Raw genomic sequence first — 22,945 nt, 5'->3', positions numbered from 1 at the left:
CACTGCTTAATGTGGTTAGAGGATCCTTTCAGAGACATGCAAAGGATACAATTCAAAGTGGAATTCTGAAGCATTTTCAACTTTAATCTACAGTAAAACCAATTTTTTGGGAACTAACCTGTAAGGCGAGGTGACACTCAAGGCACTGAATAGGAAACACAACTTTTATGTCAAGACTATTTTTTTAATTGGACTTAATGTGCTTATTACCCATCAAACAACATTTTAATACTGTATTTTCTGGCTTCCATAACATTTTTGAGGTTTGTTTTTAACCTTGACTATTTCACTCAAAAAACATCTCAAGGAAGTTTGTTATATGTCACAGGGATACTTCAATGGCAGTTCTCTTAAAAACCTAATTGAAACGTGTTGTACAAACTTTGATACTTAACTACTTTCATAATACAACAGATTAACTTTGCCATCAACTCCTTGCTTTCCTGCATTTCTCCTCAGCTCCCCCTGCAAGAAAGTACTACAAAAGTCTCCTACTCTGGGGACTTAAAGTAAAGGATTAGGTGGCATTTGTGCAAGATGCAGATAACAAAAGCAAGAGTGAAGAAAATTGAAGAGACAGGCAAACTCCAGCAACAAAATGGTTAAAGAATCTGAATCATTGTTCTACGCATTTTGAGAGTCTGCTATATTGTGAACAGCGCAAACATCAGACAAGTTAAGATTACTGACCATTATCTCCTTAATTTTCTCCGCTTTCCTTCACATTCCCTCTTGCTATCAACGCACTATTTTTCCAAAGCTGCACTTCTACTAAGAAGTAAACTTTCCCTAATCCGTCTATTATTGAGCCTTTAATTGGATTGGAAGCAGGGTGGTGTATAAAATAGCCCCTATTCACTCAAAAGGACTGTAGTTTTAGGGACTTAAAGGAGAAAGGTATTGTGAAAGAAAATCCACAGGGAATCAAGGATTAAAAGGTGGCTCTACTGAACTCATCAGCTCCACGACACATAATGAATTGTTTCCTTAAACAGGTAACTTTCTAAATAAATACACAGTGCCTTGAGATATAATTCATCTATCTCATCTAACAGAAAGCAAAGTGAAAATAAAATGTGTTTAGGAGAAAAAAAAGCAGTACATGATGCTGTTCCTCTGCCCAGTACTTTCCCTCTAATAAATATCCCTTTTTCCTATCCCAGAGGTTGCTAAATACACAGGACAGAGAAGAACACTGAAACACACATTAAAGAGTAAAAATAACCTTCATGCTAATTCTTTCACTATGTGTACATACTGAAACTTCTCCAACTTAGTTAATATTTACAAGCGCCAGGAAATATTTAATTTTTTAAGTTTTTATTCCTCTTAAAGCCACACAAAGAAATAAAGTATATGTAAAGCAAGTTTTGCTGTGTAACTTACATCATTACATGTGACTAATGTAATGAGATGTCAGTACAAAAAGAGTAACTGCTGACACTCAAGAGTGGCCTTACTTAGAAATGGAAAAACTTTATCCTCATTATGATGGTTGGCAAGAGATAAATCCTTAATACTCAAATGTGGAAGAGACAGATGCCTAAAGAACCTTCGTGGAAGGTGCAGTGGACAGCAAAACTTCTTCAACAAGGTTATAGGCAAGGCACATCTTAATTCCTGCAGAATTTCTATTTGACCTGTGATGGAAATAACTACCTAAAGCTTAACAGCAAGGTATTTATCCCTCTGGAAAAAAAGTCAGCTCCCCAGCTACTTTTACAGGAAAGTTAGAACAGGTGAAATAGAGGTACAAGCTCCTTCTGAACAACATTAGGACCACCTATTTTAAATATCCACAAAGCAAATACACGGTGCTGAGCAGTGGAGTGGAAATAGATACCCAATCTCTTCATGCCCCCTCTAGCCCATGCTTTATTAATTGTGAATGAAGACAACAAGGTTACTCAAGGAAAATGCTCATTTCACATAGTAGTAGTAGTAGTAGTAGTGCCAACATTTCATAAGACTAAATATGGACCAAAGTAGGCATGGTATGGTACAGTCTCTGGGCTGTGACAGCAAAGTCTCTTGCCATTGAAGCTCATACAATGAATCTGCATCACCCTTATCCACCAGGCTTCACACCAAAGACACGCCTGGGGGACAATCAAATGTTTGCCTCTCACCCCTCTTACCTAGAAAGAAGTACAGTACCCTGTAGGAAATAATCTTTGCTTTCAACCTGTGTATTTGTACCAAAGGAACCATCTGATAGCAAACTGAACTGTTTCAGCAGCTCACATGCTCTTTAGCCACACTGTCATCTCACATAAGCTGTCAGAAAACACTGACTCGGTCCCTGCTGTATAAGATCCACACTGCACCAGCAATCCAGCTTGAAAGGATTCATGCCTGTGTCCACTGAGTCCAGCTATGAAACTTATTCAAGAGTCCTGGGGCTCCAAATGTGCTTCCCACCACTTTACTGCATGCCAAAGATTCGTCTTGGTTAATCCAGGTCACTGGAAGGCATTTCTTCAATCTGCAGGTTTCCTTCTATGGATCCAGCTGACTTGGTGGAGATGATTTCCTGATACATGCATATGTAGTAATGATGCCTTTTTTCATTCCCTGTGCCTCAAGTCACAGTCAACTGAGAGGCTGCATCCATGAGAGAGAATCTTTCTGACTTAATCTCTGTGCAAGAGGGATCCTCTACCTAATTTCTTTTTTATAAATGTATTTAAGTGCATTCTCCTTTCTGAAAGTTGTAAAGAAATGTTTTTATTTCTATTTTATCCTAGCCTGGATTGAGTTAAGGACGATTTCAAGATAATAGGATACATCAAGGCATTGCTCTCCCAGGAGCATAATAAATCTGTAAACTAGGGTACTAGGGCACATTAGTGCATGCCTCAATTCTCCTCCATGTTCTTCAGAGTATCCAAAGGGTGACAGAACACGTGTCCAAAAAGCTGCAGGGGTTGAAAGCTTGTGTCAGAGGGGTCAGAGGAAGAAGAACAATCTTTTAATAACTTAGAAGGACTAAGAGGAATACAGCAAAACAGCAGAGCATTTTGCTTTCATCCAAACATGAAAGATCCTCATTGTCATTTGTAACACGAGCCAATTAAAAAAAAAAAAAAAAAAAGATACCCAAAGTCTCATGTCTATGAAATGCCTGAGGGAAAGATGGCTTTACCATTCCAGGTGAAAACCTGTACCACTTCCTGCAACCCAGAGGATGCACAAGAGAGTAACGCTTGTGAAAAGCAGGCTGAGAGCATCACTTCCATAGCTATTTAAGCAAACACAAATCCAGGCTGCTGCAGTTCCACACCCCCTGCTACCCCAAACACTTCTTTCCATTAGCACAAATACCAGGGAATGATACACTATTTCAGGGAGCTCTAGCAGCTGAAAACTGGCTCTGCTAGGGTGGGGGCATTCTTTTTTCAAGTGGAACAGCCACCCCTGTGTGCACTGCAGAGCTCAAACAATGTCAGAGCAGAGAGGGCAGGGTCACAGCAGTTCACACCAAACTTGCTCCATGCTACCTGAGGGAGCATGTAGCTGTACATTGAATTTTACTACCCCCAGACATAATGTCACACAAGCAAAACAGAGTACTCCGAACAACTTGGTATGTCCCAATCATTTCTTCCTCACCACGTATAGCAACTTTCCATCCCAACAGGACATGGCAAAACAAATACTTTTTCTTTAAGAAGTGTCTGAAGGTTGCAGTAAGAACCAAAATCCCAAATATTCTATAAAAAAACTGTAAAAGATCTCCCATTACTGAGGCTATTTAGATAAAATACTTAATAATAATTAGAGAAATAACTGCTAATGCTACACATTAAGAAACTCATTATATAACCACATAATCTACAAGAGTAAGTTCAGTGGCAGCAATGTTAAAGTGTAGAATTTTCACACATTCCAAAATCATTTCTTGAATTGTTCTGTGCACATCTCCATCATGAGGAATGCTTTTGTTGCCTCACGCATTTGAAAACTGCATAGCAAAGTACACATACCTTCTTTTTAAATGGCATAAGAACCTGATGTTGCATTCTGAAGACTATAAAAGCATAAGGAGCATTAAAAAAAAGCTTTAAACAGCTCTTTAGGCATTGAGAATACCTGTTTTGTACTGCTGACTAATATTTTAACCACTGCAAGGTGGAAGTGCAAGCTTAAGGAGCATGGAAGGTTACGCATGGTACATTAACTGTATTTTTCTGTGCAACCTACAATGCACCCACACAAATAAAAAATGCTTCCTTGGTGACATAATCACTGCCCTTTCAACAGCATTAAGCAAGTAGCTTCCATGGAGGCAGCTTCCCTACTGGAGTCAATCACAGCTGCAGCAACCTCCTGCTATTCCCCAGAGACCAAAAGGAGTTTTCCTAGGTATTATAATGACAGGGAAACACAAGTAGTTTACCAAAAAATGATCAAATCAGTCTTCTCTGCGGAAAATTACCTGTCTTGAGTTTCTATGGCTCATCCTAATTCACACACTGAGTTAGTGTAACAATCCTTCCTGCCTAGGGAATGCTGCTGGGTCCAGAAGAAATGGGATAGGAAGGGAATGATGTGGCCAAAGACACGCCTCACAAAGACAATCACTATTCCTTCAGAAAAGTGTCCAGAGTCTCCAGTAAGGTCTTCCAGGTACTACTCTAAACTGAAGAATGGACTGCTTGAAAACAGAATTAAAAGCTCATCCTATGATCCAGAGTGTGCCATATGTGTACACACACAAAGTTCCACAATGACAAAATACATGCCTGTGCTCCACCTATGTACGCATAAATAAGTATTTATGGTTTTTATTAAAATTGAGGCTTGAATGAGTACCATTTGCTCCCTGCAGAAATTTACAGGAGCAAATTCCTTGCAAATACTTGTCAGATTGGGATAAATGTCTGAGATCCACCCTTGCATTTTCTCACTTGCCTACCTTCCTTCTGCAGTGAGGTATAAATTTTCTTTTAAATATACTGCACAGTAGTAAACACTGCTCGTGAATATAAGATTTATAGCACATTAATAAAATCATATAGGCTCACTGGCCTTAAATATATGAGGCACACAATTTAAGTTTTCATGACTACCTCAAAAGAGACCTAGAGTTGCCATGCAGCATGTTTAAATCTACAGAGTATTTACACCTACACATCATTCACCTCTTGCCTATCTCTAATTATTTATTTTCTCCAGCACAGGACAAACTTCTGAAAGATTAATACTATAGAGGAGGTGTGATATTTACTTTATTAGTTTAGGATTCTTGAAAAAAGCAAAGCAACACCTACAAGCAACAGAGAACATAGGATCTTAGCATTTGTTTCACATGAAAGAAAAATTTTTAAAAAATAATTAAACATGATGCTTTAAAATAATGATAGCTAGGAGGCAGAACAACAAAAATATCTATAATTCAGACTCCAACAAACAGCATAAAAGTATCTACAAGTAGCTTGGTGAGTGTCCTTGAGAAACAAATACCTTTGAAACAATATACAATTGCTAAAGTGTATAGAGAGTAAAAAATACCTGAAATTCAATTTCCATTGAGATACATATATATCTCCATTCACTGCTGGAATTTTGTATCAAATTTTTTGTATATCAATTCAAGTAGAAAATACTCATGACAAATATTACTGGTTATTTTATTAATCAAACCCAACACTGTGTGAAGGAAAGGTTTCAAACCCATTCTCAAAAAGAATGAAAAGTTTGTGTTTTCAAACAAAACAAGCATTTCACTTCCAAAAATGCCTTGGTTTTCACTGCTTAGTTACATTTTGGAGGCTAGTGATTTGTATTATTATTATCATCCCCTCCAAAAGTACTATTTGATTGAGACTTACAGCCAACTGGTCAAAAGAAAAAAAAAAGAAAAAAAATGTTAACTTTACTCTTTCTTTTTTTCTTAATACCACTAGTTCACATACATCTTTTTTAAATTTTGACTTTGATTCCAAGGGCAGCACCAAAAAAAAGCAATCTCAAAACTGATGTAATAGGAAAATAATTTCTTCCTGACTCTGCTGGGATCTTCTTTGTTTTTCTAACAGTGTCATACAAATCAGTTAAAAGAGTTCTTGTGGATTTAGATCAGCACAGGTAAGATTAGAAGCCAGACCAAGAGTAACAGGAGGCAGATCTTTAATCCAAGGTTTCCTCTGATTGTCAGAACTTCACAAGACCAGTCTTCCCTAAATGAGCAACTGAAGACACCTGGGTACAAGGAAAATCTCAGACAAAGCCAACACAATCACACTTTCACCAGCTTTTCCTCCACCTGCCTCAAGCATAAGACTAATCAGGGATATTTTTGGGATGGATAAGGTAAGCAGGACAAGCTGGTCAGACCAACTCTGTTTTGTAATGGTCATTACAAAAGCCAGCAGAAGTTAAAACAGCCACCCAGCTGCTCTCACTTGCACTGAATTCTAAGTTTCCTGCACTGAAGAGTAATTTTCTATTTCAATCTGTCTCCCAAATCAAAAGACTGATTTATACCTACAGTCATAAGAAAGTCAACTCTATCATGCAAGCCTAAGGGGAAAATCAGCAACAGTTCTAATTCTGGAATCCCAAACACAGCCCTGCTCACACAAAAAGCTGGATCCCAAATATAACAACATTTTAGATATCTTACATATGTACACAAATACACATAGCAACAGGAAGATAAAATTCAGTCCTTGAGCTCCTATGCTCCTCAATTTTTATTTGCATCATTTATGCAAGTTCCAAGTAGCTACAACTCCATATGGTATTTTACACAGAAGCACCAATAATGCATTCAGATCTAGAAAAGATAACAAAGGGATAGCAATGGATGTCCCAAATACATAAAAAACTGATCCATGACTAATTTTATATGAATTTTACCAGTGATTTCATAACAAAATGACAGAGCTGTACACTCCTAAAAAATACAATCTCAAAGTCATAAGTTCATCTTAATACATATGAGAATTTCTTCCAAATATTGCTACAACATACACACACACATTCTATATATATATATATATATGTGTGTGTGTGTGTGTGTGTGTGTGTGTGTATACATATATAATCACCATGTATTTAAATCCACTACTTTAAAATAATAGCTCTTTGGAAGAATGAGAATTAATTTTGTACATTTGTATATCATCTAACAAATTCAGTCCTGACTTCACTGCCAGAAGCCTGATACAAACATTATAGTGATCAGAATGCAACTTTCTGTGCAGTAAAATTAGATAATGTACATAATGCATTGCATGCTATTGATTCTGAAATGACATTGTGGAAGAGACTCATACTTAAGTGTGCCACAGTCTCAAAAAGATCTTACCCTTAATTATTTATCAGAGCTAAAATGCAGTCATTTTCAGAATTTACTTACCAGCACTGTTTATCTTAACATTATACTCTGAACTGTACACAATTTTTTCACATTTGCAACATTTGATGCAATATGCTTTGTTGCAAGAGAGAAAAAAAAAGGGATTCTAATTCTTAGTAGGCCCCTGAAATGTCTCTGTATACTTTCAAAATAGAAATAACAGACGTGTCAAAGTATTTGAGATTTCTAGTGTGAGTGGGTAAACCATTGTTAAACAGCACAACAGTCCAACACATGCTTTTTGTCCAATTATGCTTTATTTTTTTTCTAAATGGTTTAAGGGGTGGTGGATAAGTGGGTGGAGGGAGGTTTCTTACTTTTATATTAGTTTGTTTGCAACTCATTTTTGAAATACTTTTTTCTTTGTAGCCTTCTGGAGGGGTTCAGTCAAAATACTAAACCGATTTTACTGTATCACGAACATCTGTAACATATTGATCATTTGACTCCCAAATCCTTCAAACATTTGCTGATCCACAGCTGCTTCCAGACTAGGCCCAAATAATTTAGCACAAAGTTACATTTAGAAAACTATTTTTGTGCTCTGCTATTATCATATAATTAAATTCAGAAGTCTCTGCATAATCTGCATTTCAGTATTCAGAATTCTGGTATTTTTTTTCTTTTTTTACAGCTACACACAGTGTCTTCATAAAAATAAACTGATTTAAAATTACTACTCTGCTAGTCTATACTTTGTCAAAACTTACTGAAGCTCCATTGTATGTTGCTTCCATGTTTCTACAAGAAATTGTCTTTCGGGTTGTATACCTGTCTTCTCCCACTTAAAATTTATGGCTGGCTTAAAAATGCAGCGTGCTACAAAAATGAAAGTATCAGGTCTCAAGCAAATTTGTTAAAACCCCAAATTACCACAGTAAACCTGAATAGATACAAGCCTATATTCATATGTTTTGTATCTTTGGCTTTCATTATACTCAGCATATTAAAATGTAACATGTGCTTCTAATGACTCACATTGGAAGACGACAGAACAATCCTGATGTATATTTTAAAGTGTATGTGCCCTCCTCATAGGGGGTTTTATTCAGGTATATTTGACATGGCAAATTTTAATTCTTTATGCTCATTTTAAAACCTAACAAACCCCAGTCCTTAAGACTTTTATTTACTAATGCCATTTATTCCTAAACTGCTTGAAAATAACTTGACAAAGCTGACGTTCCAAACAAAGACCACACTTCCTGTTCTTACAGGGAATCTGGAACACCATCAATGTTTTGTTCAGCTTGCATAAGTCACAAGTGATTGGCCACAGTCCCTGTGGGCATGCCATTTCATCCAGACTGGACGGTTCATTAGTCATAATTACTATAACTGTACAGCAGAGACTGCAGTTTTATCTCATCATACATCTTTGATAAAGCTGCTTCAATTTCTGCTTCATCAGCATGTGAAGTTACATTATTGGAGCTTTCATTTTCCAATCTGTGATTACCATCGGTTGTTCTGCTTATAAAACACGCACCAAAATTCAAGAAATGACAGAGTCGCTAAGAAAATTTAACCAAGGAAGTACCAACAATGCAGTCTGTAAGAGAATAAAATAAGGCTGTTGATTTCTAATGTGAACTGTGACATAGAAAAATCTCTGTTTGGTACAAAGGTTAGAGGCAGGAAATTTCTGACAACTGCTGGGTCAATCAGCATTTTTCAGGTGGTATTTATGCAATTGCAGAAATTGAAAGCCTGAAACATAAAGAACCACGGTGAACACTGACAGCCACCGTGCTGCACTCCAGTTAGCAAACAGATGCTGAAACACTTAAATCTAATAAGGACTGCGAATGCAATCTTCAGCAAAATGCATGTAGAAGTCTCCCATTAAGGCATTTCCTTGTTGTGATGCTTGTTGCTGATTTTTCCATCTTATTGTGTGATAATAGGGAACACAAAGGCTGGTGACACCATCTGAATGTGCATCGTGTACCCATGATGGGCCACATAAACAGTCATAATCGACAGCTACATGCAGGCACTGAGGCTGCAAAAATCCCAGAGTAATTAGTGTTGTCTGAATGCAATGACATCTGTTTTCTCATGGTCCTCCAGACTTGTCAGGCCAATAAGATATATATGAAAAAATATGACAAGCATTGCAAATGTCCTTCTGAAAGGTCTCACTTTGGGAAAAGCTGAAGGAACGACATGTGCCACCTCTTTTTTGCCAATATACCTAAAAGCCAAAGCTTAAAGATTTGAAAAAGGTCTTTGGAGTCATTTTACATTTGACTATGGAAGGTTTATTTAGAACAGAGCACTGTGCTTAGGTAAGAATATTTTGCAGCAGCTTTTGTTCTTTTAGAAAAGCAAGCTTTGTTAACAGAAGAGTAAATGTGACTGTTTATTTCTGACCAGAGTGCTTACACATCTGTGTCATTACCATCTCCTTTTTTAATTAAAGCAGCAGACACCATGTAGACCAGAACATTGTATGCCTATATACTATTATTATTATTATTATTATTATTATGCTTGAAGAGTGCAACAAGAACAGTTCCATAGGTGTGCCTTCTGACATTACAAAAACACTGTACCCTTTTCATCTGAAGACCTAAGCTTTTGTTTTAGGATCCAGCCTTTTTCCATAATATGCCTATTCCTCCACTCTTTTTCTGGACTGTGGCATGTTTGAGCATGCGTTTTCTCCAAGAAAGACATTAGTCATCATTAACAGAAGCCTTGACACCAAGTCTAAGTGCCTCTCCACAATGACCAAGTGGCAATCATCTTTCTCTTACCCTGTCACTGCTGATTAGGGGGTTCTTTCATGAAAATTTAATTTGCCACCTATCTACAGCTCCTCTTTACATTTCTGCAATAACGCAGCATGCCAGCAACACTAAAAATACAGTAAAGGAGGCTGGACCTGTTTATAAGAAAAGGTAAGATTCAGATTGCGTGGCTGTACTTTTTATCCAGGTTAACAAAAGAAAAAACAAAAAAGGCCCTGCAGGATAAAGAAAACAACCGAGAAGAAAAACTCCCATTAAATATGGAAGGACTCAAACAACCTGGCACACTTTTGATCCAACTAAATTAAATTTTTTTCCTCTGGAAGACAGCTAGCCAGCCCCTCTTCCAAAGCTTTTTTTCAACAGGCAAATAGGTAAATGCAATATCTAAACAGATTTTTACAACTAATCAATTTCGTAACTGCTCCAAATAAACAGGTATTCAGGTTTTAGCTTATATAAATATTTATTAAAGGATTTCATAATCCAGTGATAAATTTCAACCCCACTTCTTGCGTCTGTGTCACCATTGCCCTTACAGTTAAAGAGTCAGCCATGAAGAAAACAGCTTTAGCTGCTGCAGACAGATGAAAGTTTCAGTCACAGATGATACTTTGCAGCTATTCAACACAGACGGTCTCAGATTCCTGCTCTGTGTAACATTACAAACATTGTTGAACAAGATACCATAGCAATGAGTTATTTTAAGGAAGTTTTTCAAAACATTTACTCTTCTGCTTTACTTCAATTTGTCTAAAGATTTTTTTTTAATTATAAGCATATGCTATTTTGTTAACATCTGTGCACAGCATAAAACCTGACTGAATTCCAACTTCTGAAAAAAATACAGATAACTTACGTTGCTCAAATAAAGTAACAATACTAGAAAACTTCATGAAATTCAGACTAAGATGCATGAGTTAATTTAACTGATTTTCCATACAGGTATGCTTAAAAAAAAAAAAAAACCAAACCACTACTTATTACAATTTTTATGTTCTCCCAATATCTTTCAGAATTTAATTAAGTGTAAAGCTAAAATCTGGATCTACCTCTATTAAATTCAGAAACCACAGCTATTAAATGCGAGTCATAAAAACTTTATTCAGCTTCCTAAAGCATTGTCCTCCACTACCGACCCAAAACAGCATTGGTAGTCAGAACAGAAACTGTATTGCTAACACTTTGGATTTATATGAAACCTCCAATATCTTTAAATAGTCTCCATATATGAAATTTAAGAAGAGGAAACTAGGAATTAAAAGTGGATTTTGAATGGCAGACTGTGATTGTTGTACTGCTATGGCAGTATAACCTTGATTAAATGCAGAGCAATACTAAAGTAAAAACAAAGCCCTGCCATGGTAACCTAAATTAACTACTGAAGCAGATCATGCTGATACAGAAAGCTGCTGTTTTAAGCTATTTCACTCGAACTCAGGAAAATCTTGGACTTTCTAGAGGGCACAAAATAAAGTTAACCTTCCGTGGCCGCACAGGTCCCATTGCTCTGTTCCCTGCGTTCTCCTCGGCTCCTTGCCTGACGAGCCAGGAACACAGATGTCGAGATCCTTGCTCTGCATCCATGTCAAGTTCAAGTACGGGAAGTTTAGCTCTTTGACTCCCCCCCCAGCTCCAAGTCACTTGTCAGTAAAAGGTTGGGCGATTTATTGACCAGTGCAGGACGCCTACTGTCAGTGCTGAAGGAAATATGAGCGGGGGCTGTCGCTGCTGTTCTGGAGCTCATTGATAATGACATACCTGCCTCTGTCACCCATTACCCATACTACAAACTACTTAGACCTAACTGAAAAATCAATAGCCTACTTGCACCGGTTCCTGTGGCTGCCTCCTTTGATTGTCAGCTCCTGTCTAGGGTCAGCACTTACATGAAAGGGGCTGTGACTGCCTGATGCTTTCAGGACAACCTAACGATATGAAACTAGCCAACAGAACAGTAAATTCTGTCCCCCTGCCCTCCTCATCAATTAGGCTTTGACTAGGCTTGCCTGTAGAAACCTGACCTTTTAAGTTTAGGTGAATATGGAACTAGCTGAACACGCCATTGCCCTCAGCACTGAGCCAGGAAATCCACTGACAGGTTAAACAAAACAGAAGGTTGTAACTGTCATAATTTGCATTGCACTTTCACGCCAACAAGGGTGTTATCAGTGGGGGCAAGCCCTGGAACACACAACGCAAGCACCCTAAGTCACTCTCCTCATAAATTTTCAAGTGAAGGGAGATAAAACATAAATTCACAAATGACCGCACATTTCAAGCCCCACTTTCTTTCAAGTTCGCACTCTGGAAGCCCCCAAAGTACACAAACAATTCCCCTTTGGAGACGTGCTGGCATGCAGATGCCAGTCAGAACGAACCTCCAGGACAGATAACGGATGGGGAAAAGCCACCTGCCTGCACCTCTAAAGGACTAAAGGACTCCTGTATTAGGTTTATTGCCCACTGAGTATTTATATGCATCAATACAAAACATTAATGGAAAATACACAGACACACACCTGTATTTTGGAGCAGCAGGTAGCCATAAATTATTTTAAAGTCCCCAGAGAGCCCTAACTGGCACTTCTGAGTAGTATCCACTTGTACATCCTGCATCTTGGAACTCCATTAGCAACTTCTAAATATCCCTGTGACTACAACTAAATGATAAATGTTACATTTTAATGCATGTACCCTCCTCCAAAGGATATTGACAACCATGAAGCAAAGAACTAAAGCAAGAAATCTCAGATCTAAAGTAAAGGCTGAACTATAATCTGAAGTTTAATACAACAGTTTTTATAACTATATATAGACATTTTTTAAAAGTTAATAGGTGAATGCCTTGCTCCTTCTTTCTTCCAAAATAAATAAATATTAAAACCAAATGAAAATACCTTTAAAGTCTCTGATTAGGCCTCCTTTCTTATATTTGTATTTTCAATCAAAAATTCTTTTATGTCCTTTTATGTTCCTGCTTCCATGGCCCTGCCATACACAATGTAATCATGACTCGAAAATGCAGACAGCATGAATGATCCAAAAAATTTATAGAATTTGAACACTCAAGCTTCTTCATACCATGAAAGGACTGGCTACATCTACAAACAGCAGTGAATACTAATTTTTTGAAACTCTGAGAAGGCTAGGAATTTTCAGCGGACTTTATTGAGTGCATACAGTTAACAACTCTAAATGTAAATACACAAACTACTCCTAGAAATCCCAGGTAAGATTCAGAACAATAATTTAAGTAATGCTTTTTTACTCTACAGCTGGACCTTTTTAACTCATGCACCCTTAATATCCTTCTTGCACAAAACTGTGCAGTGCCAGACACAAAAATGAGTTCTCGGTAAATAAGTGAGAGGAAAAATGCTGCCACTTGGTTTTCAGCATTTAAGACTCAGTTCCAAAACTCCAAATATCCTTGCAAGCTTTACTTCTGAATGCTGATTCAATATATGCCAGCTGCTGCATTTAGGTTATTTCAAATGCACTTTCTGAAACTGAAATTGAAAAAGGAAAACTGCTGAATCACAAAAAGATAAAAAACTTTTTTCATTAAAGCTTCAGATAATATGTTACACCGCTATATCGGTTACATGGTACCAAATATACAATGTTTTAAATAGACACAAAACAGCACAAATGCAGAGAAGACTCCTCAAAAATGAAAGCACAGAACTGCGTTAAAGCCCTTTTAGATAAACAGAATGGCAGTTAGAATTAATATTGTACTCCAAACAAACTACAGAGCAAACACTAGTTAAAAATGGTAGACCTAATTGAGTCTGGATGGTCCCCTTTACAGACCTAATGCAATGATTAACTATGCATCTGGTAGCATGTCAAGTCCTTTTTGTGTGCCTATCTGATAGCGAAGTGAAAGGGCATGGACAGTGTCCAGTCCCAGCAAGCAAATCATTTGGAAGCAGTCATAGCCATAGATCAAAGATTTTTCACTCTATCCAGAGTCTATTTAAACACACCAACCCAGCCCCTTGTTGCAGACAAAACCAGTTAGAAAATAAGAAAGACTCCTTGGGATACAAAGATAATAAAGGAAGATAGAAGTAGAAAATGAAGAAAAGAAACAGACTGGCAGAACCTTGATTTCCATAGGCCAAGACAGCTGGTTTACATCCTAGTTTTATTTCAGATGGTTAAAGAAAAGGAACAATTTCCATCTCTTAGATCACCAAATATTATTTCAATTAAGCTATGCAGATGGCTTCTATACATTATTTGAGCCAATGCAGTTTCCCCTTTCGAGCAGTGGGAGATGGTACCTTGAACTATTTTGCACACACATTTTACCTAATTCATAAGAAAATTAAAAAGAGAGCAGCATATTAACATGGAAAAGTAATTCTGAAATAAGATATGCACAGCAAGATATAAAATAGGATTAGCTATGATTTGATTCTCTCATTAGAAGTAGCAACAAAACCCCTGCAATGGTTTTAAAAGTTGTAGTTTACTACTTTTATGTCAACATAGTACTTTCAAAGGACAAAAATTCAAAACTATGAAGGACAATGCACAGAAAAGTAGATGGTTCTAACTGTGCATTTAATTTGAATGAGGGAACAGTTAGAAGACTGCTCAAACAGGACTTCCTTTAAATTAAATAAAAATTGCATGCTTTTTCTATCAGAGCCAAAGTCAAAACAAAATAATCTGAAAATACAGGGAGGAGAGCGAGAGAGAGACCCAATATATTCTGTGCTGGTCACCACTGCTACTGAGAAGATTGAGCCCCCTCCGTTCCCTCCTCTCACAACACCCCTTCCCTTTATAAATTGCCCTCATAGAAACTCACTGAAAGGTTATAACCTGTACAGTGGCTGGTGAGGAGCAGAGGATTTCACACTGCTATATGTTGTACTTGAAAAAGCACCTTTTTAAGTATAAGCTTATAAACAAGGAGCTTTTGCCTCTGGACCTAGAAACTGACATTTTAAAAGAGTGTAACTCAGACAATTTTAGGTTAACTTATATATATGCTTTGTCTTGACAAAGCTGCATGAAGGTTTTGATCTCAAAAATAACTGTCTAACCAGTAAAACCACACAGGCTGCTGTCTGTGGGCATCATCACGCATATGCAGAGACTTCAACATCTAAGGCAATAAACAGAACAATCATCTGTAGCTACTGACAAAAAAAAAAAAACACAAAAGTGTGCAAATTAATAGTTTTTTTCATTTCCAAAATTTTGATTTTGCTTATAACATCTTGGTATTTTTCGTAATTTTAAAATATGTGCTGATTCAGCATTATTAAGAACCAGACATTATCTCTGTAGCCCACCTCGCATTTTTTTCTCAAGCAAATAAGTGTTAATGCATTCAACTGGAGGTGAAGTTGAGAAAATTCTGGCATATTGCATATTTTCACTTCTTAAAAGTGATGTTATTAGTATAATTAATCAGTTATTATAAATAAAGACCAGCCAACACACATGAACTTGGTTACTTCTAATGGATGAAACAGCATGCACCCACACTAACTGCATCCAAACAAAAGGCCCACATGAAGTTTTAACAAGAAGAAAATTTTACAAAAGCACTAGAATTGTTCTTTTTTAGTACATGTCTGATTCTCCCTGATTGCCAATTTATTAAAGATAAAATTACAAACCAGTATTTAGCATTCAAACCAGTTGACAGCTAAAAGAAGTCACCATTAGTCACCATGAGAAAAGAGAAGATGCTACCTTTAATGCAAAGTTCAAAGCATTAGAAAAAGTCCCTCAGTAGCAGATTGTTTATGGTTAAACACCAGATTATGAACACATTCACATTTTAAGACTGAACAGGAAAGCATAAATAAGCTACTTGAAGGAGTAGCTGGAAGCACCCTCTCTCCTGCTAAAGAAATGAAAGCTAGGGGAGACTTAAAAACATGTATGAATTCTTTAATTACCATACCACTCAATCTTCATAGGGAAAAAAGGTACAAGATTTCTACAACACTTTAGGCTGATGAGATACATTAATGACATTGGTAAAAATGAAATCATCCTTACTCCTCCGGTGTGTGCCATTAACTAATCTCATACACACAGACCTTAAAAGAGATCAGCAGATACTGAAGCCAAGCCATGACTCCCAAAAAAAGGTACACACTACACACCATCGAATGCAAAAGGAATTTTATCCCTCAAACACAGCACAGCGCGGGCTGTAACTATTAACCCGGTTCTGTGGTGGAGAAACGCAACGTGCATTACTGAATCATTTCTTTTCAAATCCATACATTCCCTGCAGCAGTTCAAGCTTCATCAGCAGTGCAGGAATGTATGAAAATGACAGGCAAAGGGCACTAGCTCTTTTCCCATACAGTTCTTCTATAAATGGAAGCAGAGTCCTACAAAGCACTTAAAGCTGAGAATGTTTGAAGACTGATCTCCAGGAAAAAAATAACACAATGCTAGGTTCCACAAGCAGATTAATTATTCCGTTTTCTGCAAAACTGTTTCCATTAAATAAAAGGACAGAGAGGAAACCAACTACTAGAAAATAATGGCATGCTAGCTGGGTCTCATCAGCAAAGCTGCCACGAACAAAGCATGTACAAACACATACATATTTCATATGCTATTCTTAAAAATACTTCTCAGCCCTTTTGGGAGCACCTGCTCCTGAATTCAGTTTTCCCTCTGCCTCTCAGCAAGGGAGAGACAAAGGACAGGCTTGGCAGAAATCCTTTAATAGCCTTAAGTCACTTTGATTAAACTTTGATTTACCTTAAAAATTACACCTTGTATCAGTAGCATGTTATAGAAACTTTAAAATACACCAGTCATTATTAAAAAACTGAAATATTTAACGTGTGCCACGTCGATAATCTGGTTAGGGAATCAAATGAAAGTATGCTATATCATAACGCAGCAAAAAACTTGCATGCTTATTGCTAAAACTCCGAGCTGCTTTCCAGCTTTTTTTCTTTTGTTGTTTCAGCGGTTAACACAAACCCAAAATGTTCTCTTGATGGGAAAATAAAAAAAAAAAGAAAAAGAGAAACAAGTCTTAATGGCAGCCCTTCGCTGCTACTTTGCCATCCTGAGTGTGAAGAAAATACCGTGGCACATCCCTTGCCTGCACGGCTGGATTTACACCCGCCCGAGCTCCCTGCCGTACGAGCGGGAGGGGGCAGGAGGAGCCAAGGCAAGAGCAAACACTGCACACCGCGTCCCCTTCCCAGTATCTTTTTACAGAAGCCCTCGCTAACAAAACACTATAGCTCCAGGCAGCGGCATGCTGATGCTGGCACCGCTTAAACCAAACAAACACGATGTTTAACAGTCAAATAAAATGTCCCGCAGCCTCCCTAATGAATTTGTCAAGGACCATCAGATCACCCCCGCCCCTGCCTCATTAACTCAAGTATGATGAGACGGATTATAACGAGAGAATACAGATCAATCGGTCTGAAGACTTCAAGTGGCTTTTAGCCCTGAGAGTTTCCCTCTCTGCGGCACACGCACGCACACGGTCTTTTTTAATGGAATACAGTATCTCCTGCTGCTGGAGGGGATGCCACTTCGTTTTATACACCATCAAGGAGCTGCTGATGGACTTCTACACTAACATACATAAAAGCAGAGGTGACAAGGGCTCTTCAATTATAGCCTCCTCGGATCCTGTTCCCCCTTCAATTATTCATCCCGGCGAGAGCAAATTCCACCACAGATGAAGCTGGTCTTAATGCAGTGCGGCCACAAACGCCCAGACACGGGAGAGAAGGATTTCACGTGCATTATTTGCTGGAAGTGTTTAAGTTTATTGCTCAAATGATGTTTCTAATTAGCGTTGGGGCAATAAATTAAAGTCAGCTTTTGTTTAGCTGATTTATTATTTACTAGGGCTTCAACCTCAGGCAGGAAAATTGGTAATGAATTGTTTTAAATCTGAACACTGGTAACGCTACATCATTAGGCACCTTTTCGGGGGGGTGGGAAGGGAATCGCCCTCTCCTGCTTTTACCCTGAAAAAAGGAACGCATGTGCCCCCGCCACTGCCAGGGCCGCCTGAAGGCTCCGACAACCTCCTCCGCGCCCAGGACACGGTAACCCCTAGGCTGGGGGCTCTCTGCGGGAAGCGAGACCCCGCGGAGCCCCCTGCCCACCTCCGCTCGGAGGGCGGATGTGCAGAGCCCTCGCCGGCGCGGAGAGCGGTGCCAGCCCGGCAGCAAGTACGCCCCGGGAGCTTTGACGGTGGTGTGTGAAAGGGACCCGCAGCCCTAAGTAACTCTTCCCTTTGCGGAGGGCAGCGGGAGGCGAGGCGTGGGACCCTGGCAGCTCCGCCGGGCCAGCCGAGCCGCGCAGAGCAGCTCCGCTAATGGACCCTCCTCGCCTCGGGGGGAGAGCCCCGCTCCAGCCACGCATCGCCGGGACACCCAGGGACCGTGAGAGCAGCGGCGCCAGCCCCCTCTGCCCTCGTGGCAGCCTGTCCCCTCTCCCGCACCCCTCGGAGCCTTCCCTGGGCTCATCTCCCTCCCGACGGGGCCGGGCCCGGCGGGGACACCTCACACCGCCGCCAGCTCCTGGCACCGCGGGCCGCCGGGCCAGCCCTCCATCCCCTGGTGCAGAGTGCCCCGGCGGCAGGCAGGGAAACAGGGAGCCGATACTCTCCTCGCGAAGGACGGAGCCGCACCGGCGCCGGGCACGTCTATACTTACTTCTTCCAGCGGTACGGTCGGCACCAGACATGTTTCTAATTTAAGCGCACACAGAAAACAGACGGCGGTATTTTCTTTATTAAAATCAGTCAGCTGCAGCGAAAGGAGGAGAGCGCAAGGAACCGAGCCCCACCGGGTTACTGGGAGGCTCTGCACGGAGGAGCGCACCGCGCGTCTGCACGGGCACGGCCCCGGCCCCGGCCCCGGCGGGGCTCCCGGGCGGCGAGAGCCGCCCCGCACCGCGGGACTGCACGGCCCAGGGGAGGGCAAAGCAGCTACGCATCCTTGCCCCGAGCACTGGAGGTGTGGAAACTGCCCTCCCTTCCATCCTAAGTCCCGCAGGAAAAGCAGATCTGGCTCCTCCGCAGCAGGTACTGACTGCCCCGGGGCTCCCTCCGACCTGACACCACGGAGCTACGGCTTTATGTCCAAACCATTCCATATTCTTATTAATACAAACTTGCATAAAATATCGTTTCCTTTTGAATAACTCAATCCTACGCTTTAGGAGAATGAAAAGAACTTTATGACACAAGATTTATCTAAATTAAGGTGACTAGGGGCAGTAAAACAAGGTGTGCCACGCTACTCCGGTGACGGTCTCACTTTCACTGCTGGAGCCCGGCATTAAGCGAAATGAGATTTATGCCTGCGGTGAAGCCCCGGCCCGCCTCTCCCCTTTCCCCGCACACACCGGCACTGCCGCCGGGTCCCCTCGCACGAGCGGAGGGAGCAGCGAGCTCACCTCGCCCTTCACCGGCTGCCACGGCGAAATTACAGGGATTTTTTTGTTCCTCTCCCCCCCGCCCCCACATACACACCCCGCGCCGGGTGGCGGGACGCCCCGAGCCTCCCTCCCGGGCTGCCCTGCAGCCCATCCCGGCTCCCTGCAGCCCATCCCGGCTCCAGCCCCGGCGCGGAGCGGGCGCGGGGCCGCGGGCGGGAGCGCGGGCGCGTGTGCGCGCGCCGTGTGCCGCGATTGGCCGCGGCGCTGACAGCTCGGCGGCGATTGGCGGCGCGGCCCCGCCCCGCGCCCGCGCGCGGCCCCATTCATAAACTACAGGGCCCGGCGGCAGCGGCGCGAGAGGGACGCGGGCACACGGCGCGGCAGGAGCGGAGCCAGAGGCGCGGACACTGGGAGCCCCGGCGCGCACTTCCAGGGGTGGGGAGGGGGAGGAGAACCCATCCCGGGCACGGCAGCTACGCCCTCCTCCCGGCTCAGGATAAAACACAGTCTGTGCAAAGAAAACAAACAACAACCAAAAAAAAGCAACAACTCCTCTCCATACAGTCTCTCTCACAACAGTCTATGTAGAGCTGCAGGACGGGAATGAGAGATCCCAGACCAAGTGCACCCGTCTGCGCCTAAAGATAGAGACAGCCACAGAGCCGGGTTCAGCCAACGCCTCCAGCAGGAAAAGGGAAATCAACAACACCCCCTGACAGTCTGAGCAAGCGGCAGCCAAACTCATGCACATCTCTGGCGGTGCCACGGACTGAGAGAGAGAGAGACAGACAGACAGACAGAGTTCACTCTTCCGCTGAGGGCATTGCTCACATTCTTCTCCTCCTCTCGTACCGTGTGCTGTTTTAAACTTCGCCGCCGACCGGCTTTTCTGCGGGAACGTTCTGCGAGTCCTGGGGAAGTTTGTTTGCTGTTTTGGGTTTTTTTTTCCATGAACTATTGAAACGGCATTTTTGTCGCTGCGCGAGGGGGTGGGCGCCTGAGCGCAGAGGCAGCCCAGACTTCCCTGCCCCCATCGCCATCCAAAACTTTGCGCTCCGGGAGCCCGCGGGGGCTGCTCGCCTCTCCGGCAGCGGCTCCGGCATCACCAGCACCAGCACCAGCACCGCCGCCGAGCCCGCACCGGCCCGCTCGTCCTCCTCCTCCTCCTCGCCGGGGCAGCGCTGGGCTTCGCTCCTTTGCGCTTCGCCGCCCTCCCCGATTTCTTTAATTGCTCTCACTGGCGCGCCGCTGCCGCCTTCTTCCCGGAGGCGGTGGGGTTCTGCGACTTGGCTGGTGCCTTCCGCAAAGCTGCAGCCACCGCTAAAGCATTGGATCCCTCAACGTACTGCGAGAGCCCGGTGTACAGCCCGGACCTGTGCCCCAACATGATCGCCGCGCAGGCCAAGCTGGTCTACCAGCTCAACAAATACTACACGGAGCGCTGCCAGGCGCGCAAGGCGGCCATCGCCAAGACCATCCGGGAGGTGTGCAAGGTCGTGTCGGACGTGCTGAAGGAGGTGGAGGTGCAGGAGCCGCGCTTCATCAGCTCCCTGAGCGAGATCGACGCCCGCTACGAGGGGCTGGAGGTGATCTCGCCCACCGAGTTCGAGGTGGTGCTCTACCTCAACCAGATGGGAGTCTTCAACTTCGTGGACGACGGCTCCCTGCCGGGCTGCGCCGTGCTCAAGCTGAGCGACGGCCGCAAGCGCAGCATGTCCCTCTGGGTGGAGTTCATCACCGCCTCGGGCTACCTGTCCGCCCGCAAGATCCGCTCCCGCTTCCAGACGCTGGTGGCTCAGGCCGTGGACAAGTGCAGCTACCGGGACGTGGTGAAGATGATCGCGGACACGAGCGAGGTGAAGCTCCGCATCCGGGAGCGCTACGTGGTGCAGATCACGCCCGCCTTCAAGTGCACCGGGATCTGGCCGCGCAGCGCGGCGCAGTGGCCCATGCCCCACATCCCCTGGCCCGGCCCCAACCGGGTGGCGGAGGTGAAGGCGGAGGGCTTCAACCTGCTCTCCAAGGAGTGCTACTCGCTGACGGGCAAACAGAGCTCGGCCGAGAGCGACGCGTGGGTGCTGCAGTTCGGCGAGGCCGAGAACCGGCTGCTGATGGGCGGCTGCCGGAACAAGTGCCTGTCGGTGCTGAAGACGCTGCGCGACCGGCACCTGGAGCTGCCCGGGCAGCCCCTCAACAACTACCACATGAAGACGCTGCTGCTGTACGAGTGCGAGAAACACCCGCGGGAGACCGACTGGGACGAGGCGTGCCTGGGCGACAGGCTGAACGGCATCCTCCTGCAGCTCATCTCCTGCCTGCAGTGCCGGCGCTGCCCCCACTACTTCCTGCCCAACCTAGACCTCTTTCAGGGCAAACCCCACTCGGCCCTGGAAAGCGCTGCCAAACAGACCTGGAGGCTAGCCAGAGAAATCCTCACCAATCCCAAAAGCCTCGACAAGCTATAGGGTTAGCAGGCCCGCGCACAAAAACTCGCCCTCCGTAAACAACAACAGCGCCTAAAAAACTTTCTATTTAACGCGAACGACGACGGAAAGAGGCGGCGAAAGACACTCGCCCCCGCCACCCCCCCACCCACCTGCAGTTCGGCCTTTAAAAACTTGCCGACGGTTTTCCCGGCATAAACTCTCACCGCCTTGCACAGAAAAAGGGAAGAGCGTCTCTCCTCCTGTCCTCCAATGTGAATTTTTAAAAGCTCACAAAAAGAAGCGATCGGACTTTTGCAACTTCAAAACGAAACCCGAAAGGTACATTTTCCAATCCATGTATAGTCCTTTTCTTATGCTCTCTTGTTTGCCTGAATGTTGTCACCAAGTGAAAAAATTATTTAACTATATGTACAAATCTCCCTTTAAAAAAGTTTTACTGATGTTAAATGTATTTCGGTGCCAAGGTCAGATTATGTGCCCCACAACTGACTTGTTGCAAATAGTAATAAAAATATTACTTTAACTTTACGCTGACTTTTTGTGAATGATTCTTAAATTTAGGCAAATACATTCTTTCTGAACCTCAGAAGGAATATTTTTTTAAATAAACGAAACCACGAGATGTAAAGATAGGTTAAATGCAACACCTAGCCCAAGCCTTAACTCAGCATATTGACTGCTGTTTTCTAAACCTCCTTCTAGTTTCCATTAAAAAAAAAGTGCATCTAAAAAAAATCTTATATATTCTGTAGTTCAGCATGTGACAACATCTGCTATATTTCTGTTACTCTAAGGTTCTGTTCTAAATCTTGAAATATATGAAGCATCGCACAGCAGCTCGCCACAGAATTACAGCATGCCTTTTCCTACCCTACAGTCGGGTTTTTTTTCCCTGTATTTTTTTTTTCCTTATGGTACTCCTTGTTTCTATTTTTCCCCGGTAAATCTCGAGCGCTGCG

At 42.4% G+C, this 22,945-nt stretch overlaps 2 protein-coding genes across 3 annotated transcripts in view; one reads left to right on the top strand and one right to left on the bottom strand.

Annotated features, from left to right (window-relative positions):
• Positions 1 to 22,945, bottom strand: part of LRBA (LPS responsive beige-like anchor protein) — a 368,959-nt gene that overhangs the window by 140,955 nt on the left and 205,059 nt on the right. The window lies entirely within an intron of this gene.
• Positions 20,925 to 22,514, top strand: MAB21L2 (mab-21 like 2). Its single transcript, XM_036381987.1, has one exon. It carries the CDS (start codon positions 20,925 to 20,927, stop codon positions 22,002 to 22,004), a length of 1,080 nt encoding a protein of 359 aa, XP_036237880.1. The 3' UTR covers positions 22,005 to 22,514.

Source organism: Molothrus ater, chromosome 4, assembly GCF_012460135.2.
Source record: "Molothrus ater isolate BHLD 08-10-18 breed brown headed cowbird chromosome 4, BPBGC_Mater_1.1, whole genome shotgun sequence".
NCBI lineage: Eukaryota > Metazoa > Chordata > Aves > Passeriformes > Icteridae > Molothrus > Molothrus ater.
This window is presented reverse-complemented; position numbering and strand designations above follow the sequence as displayed.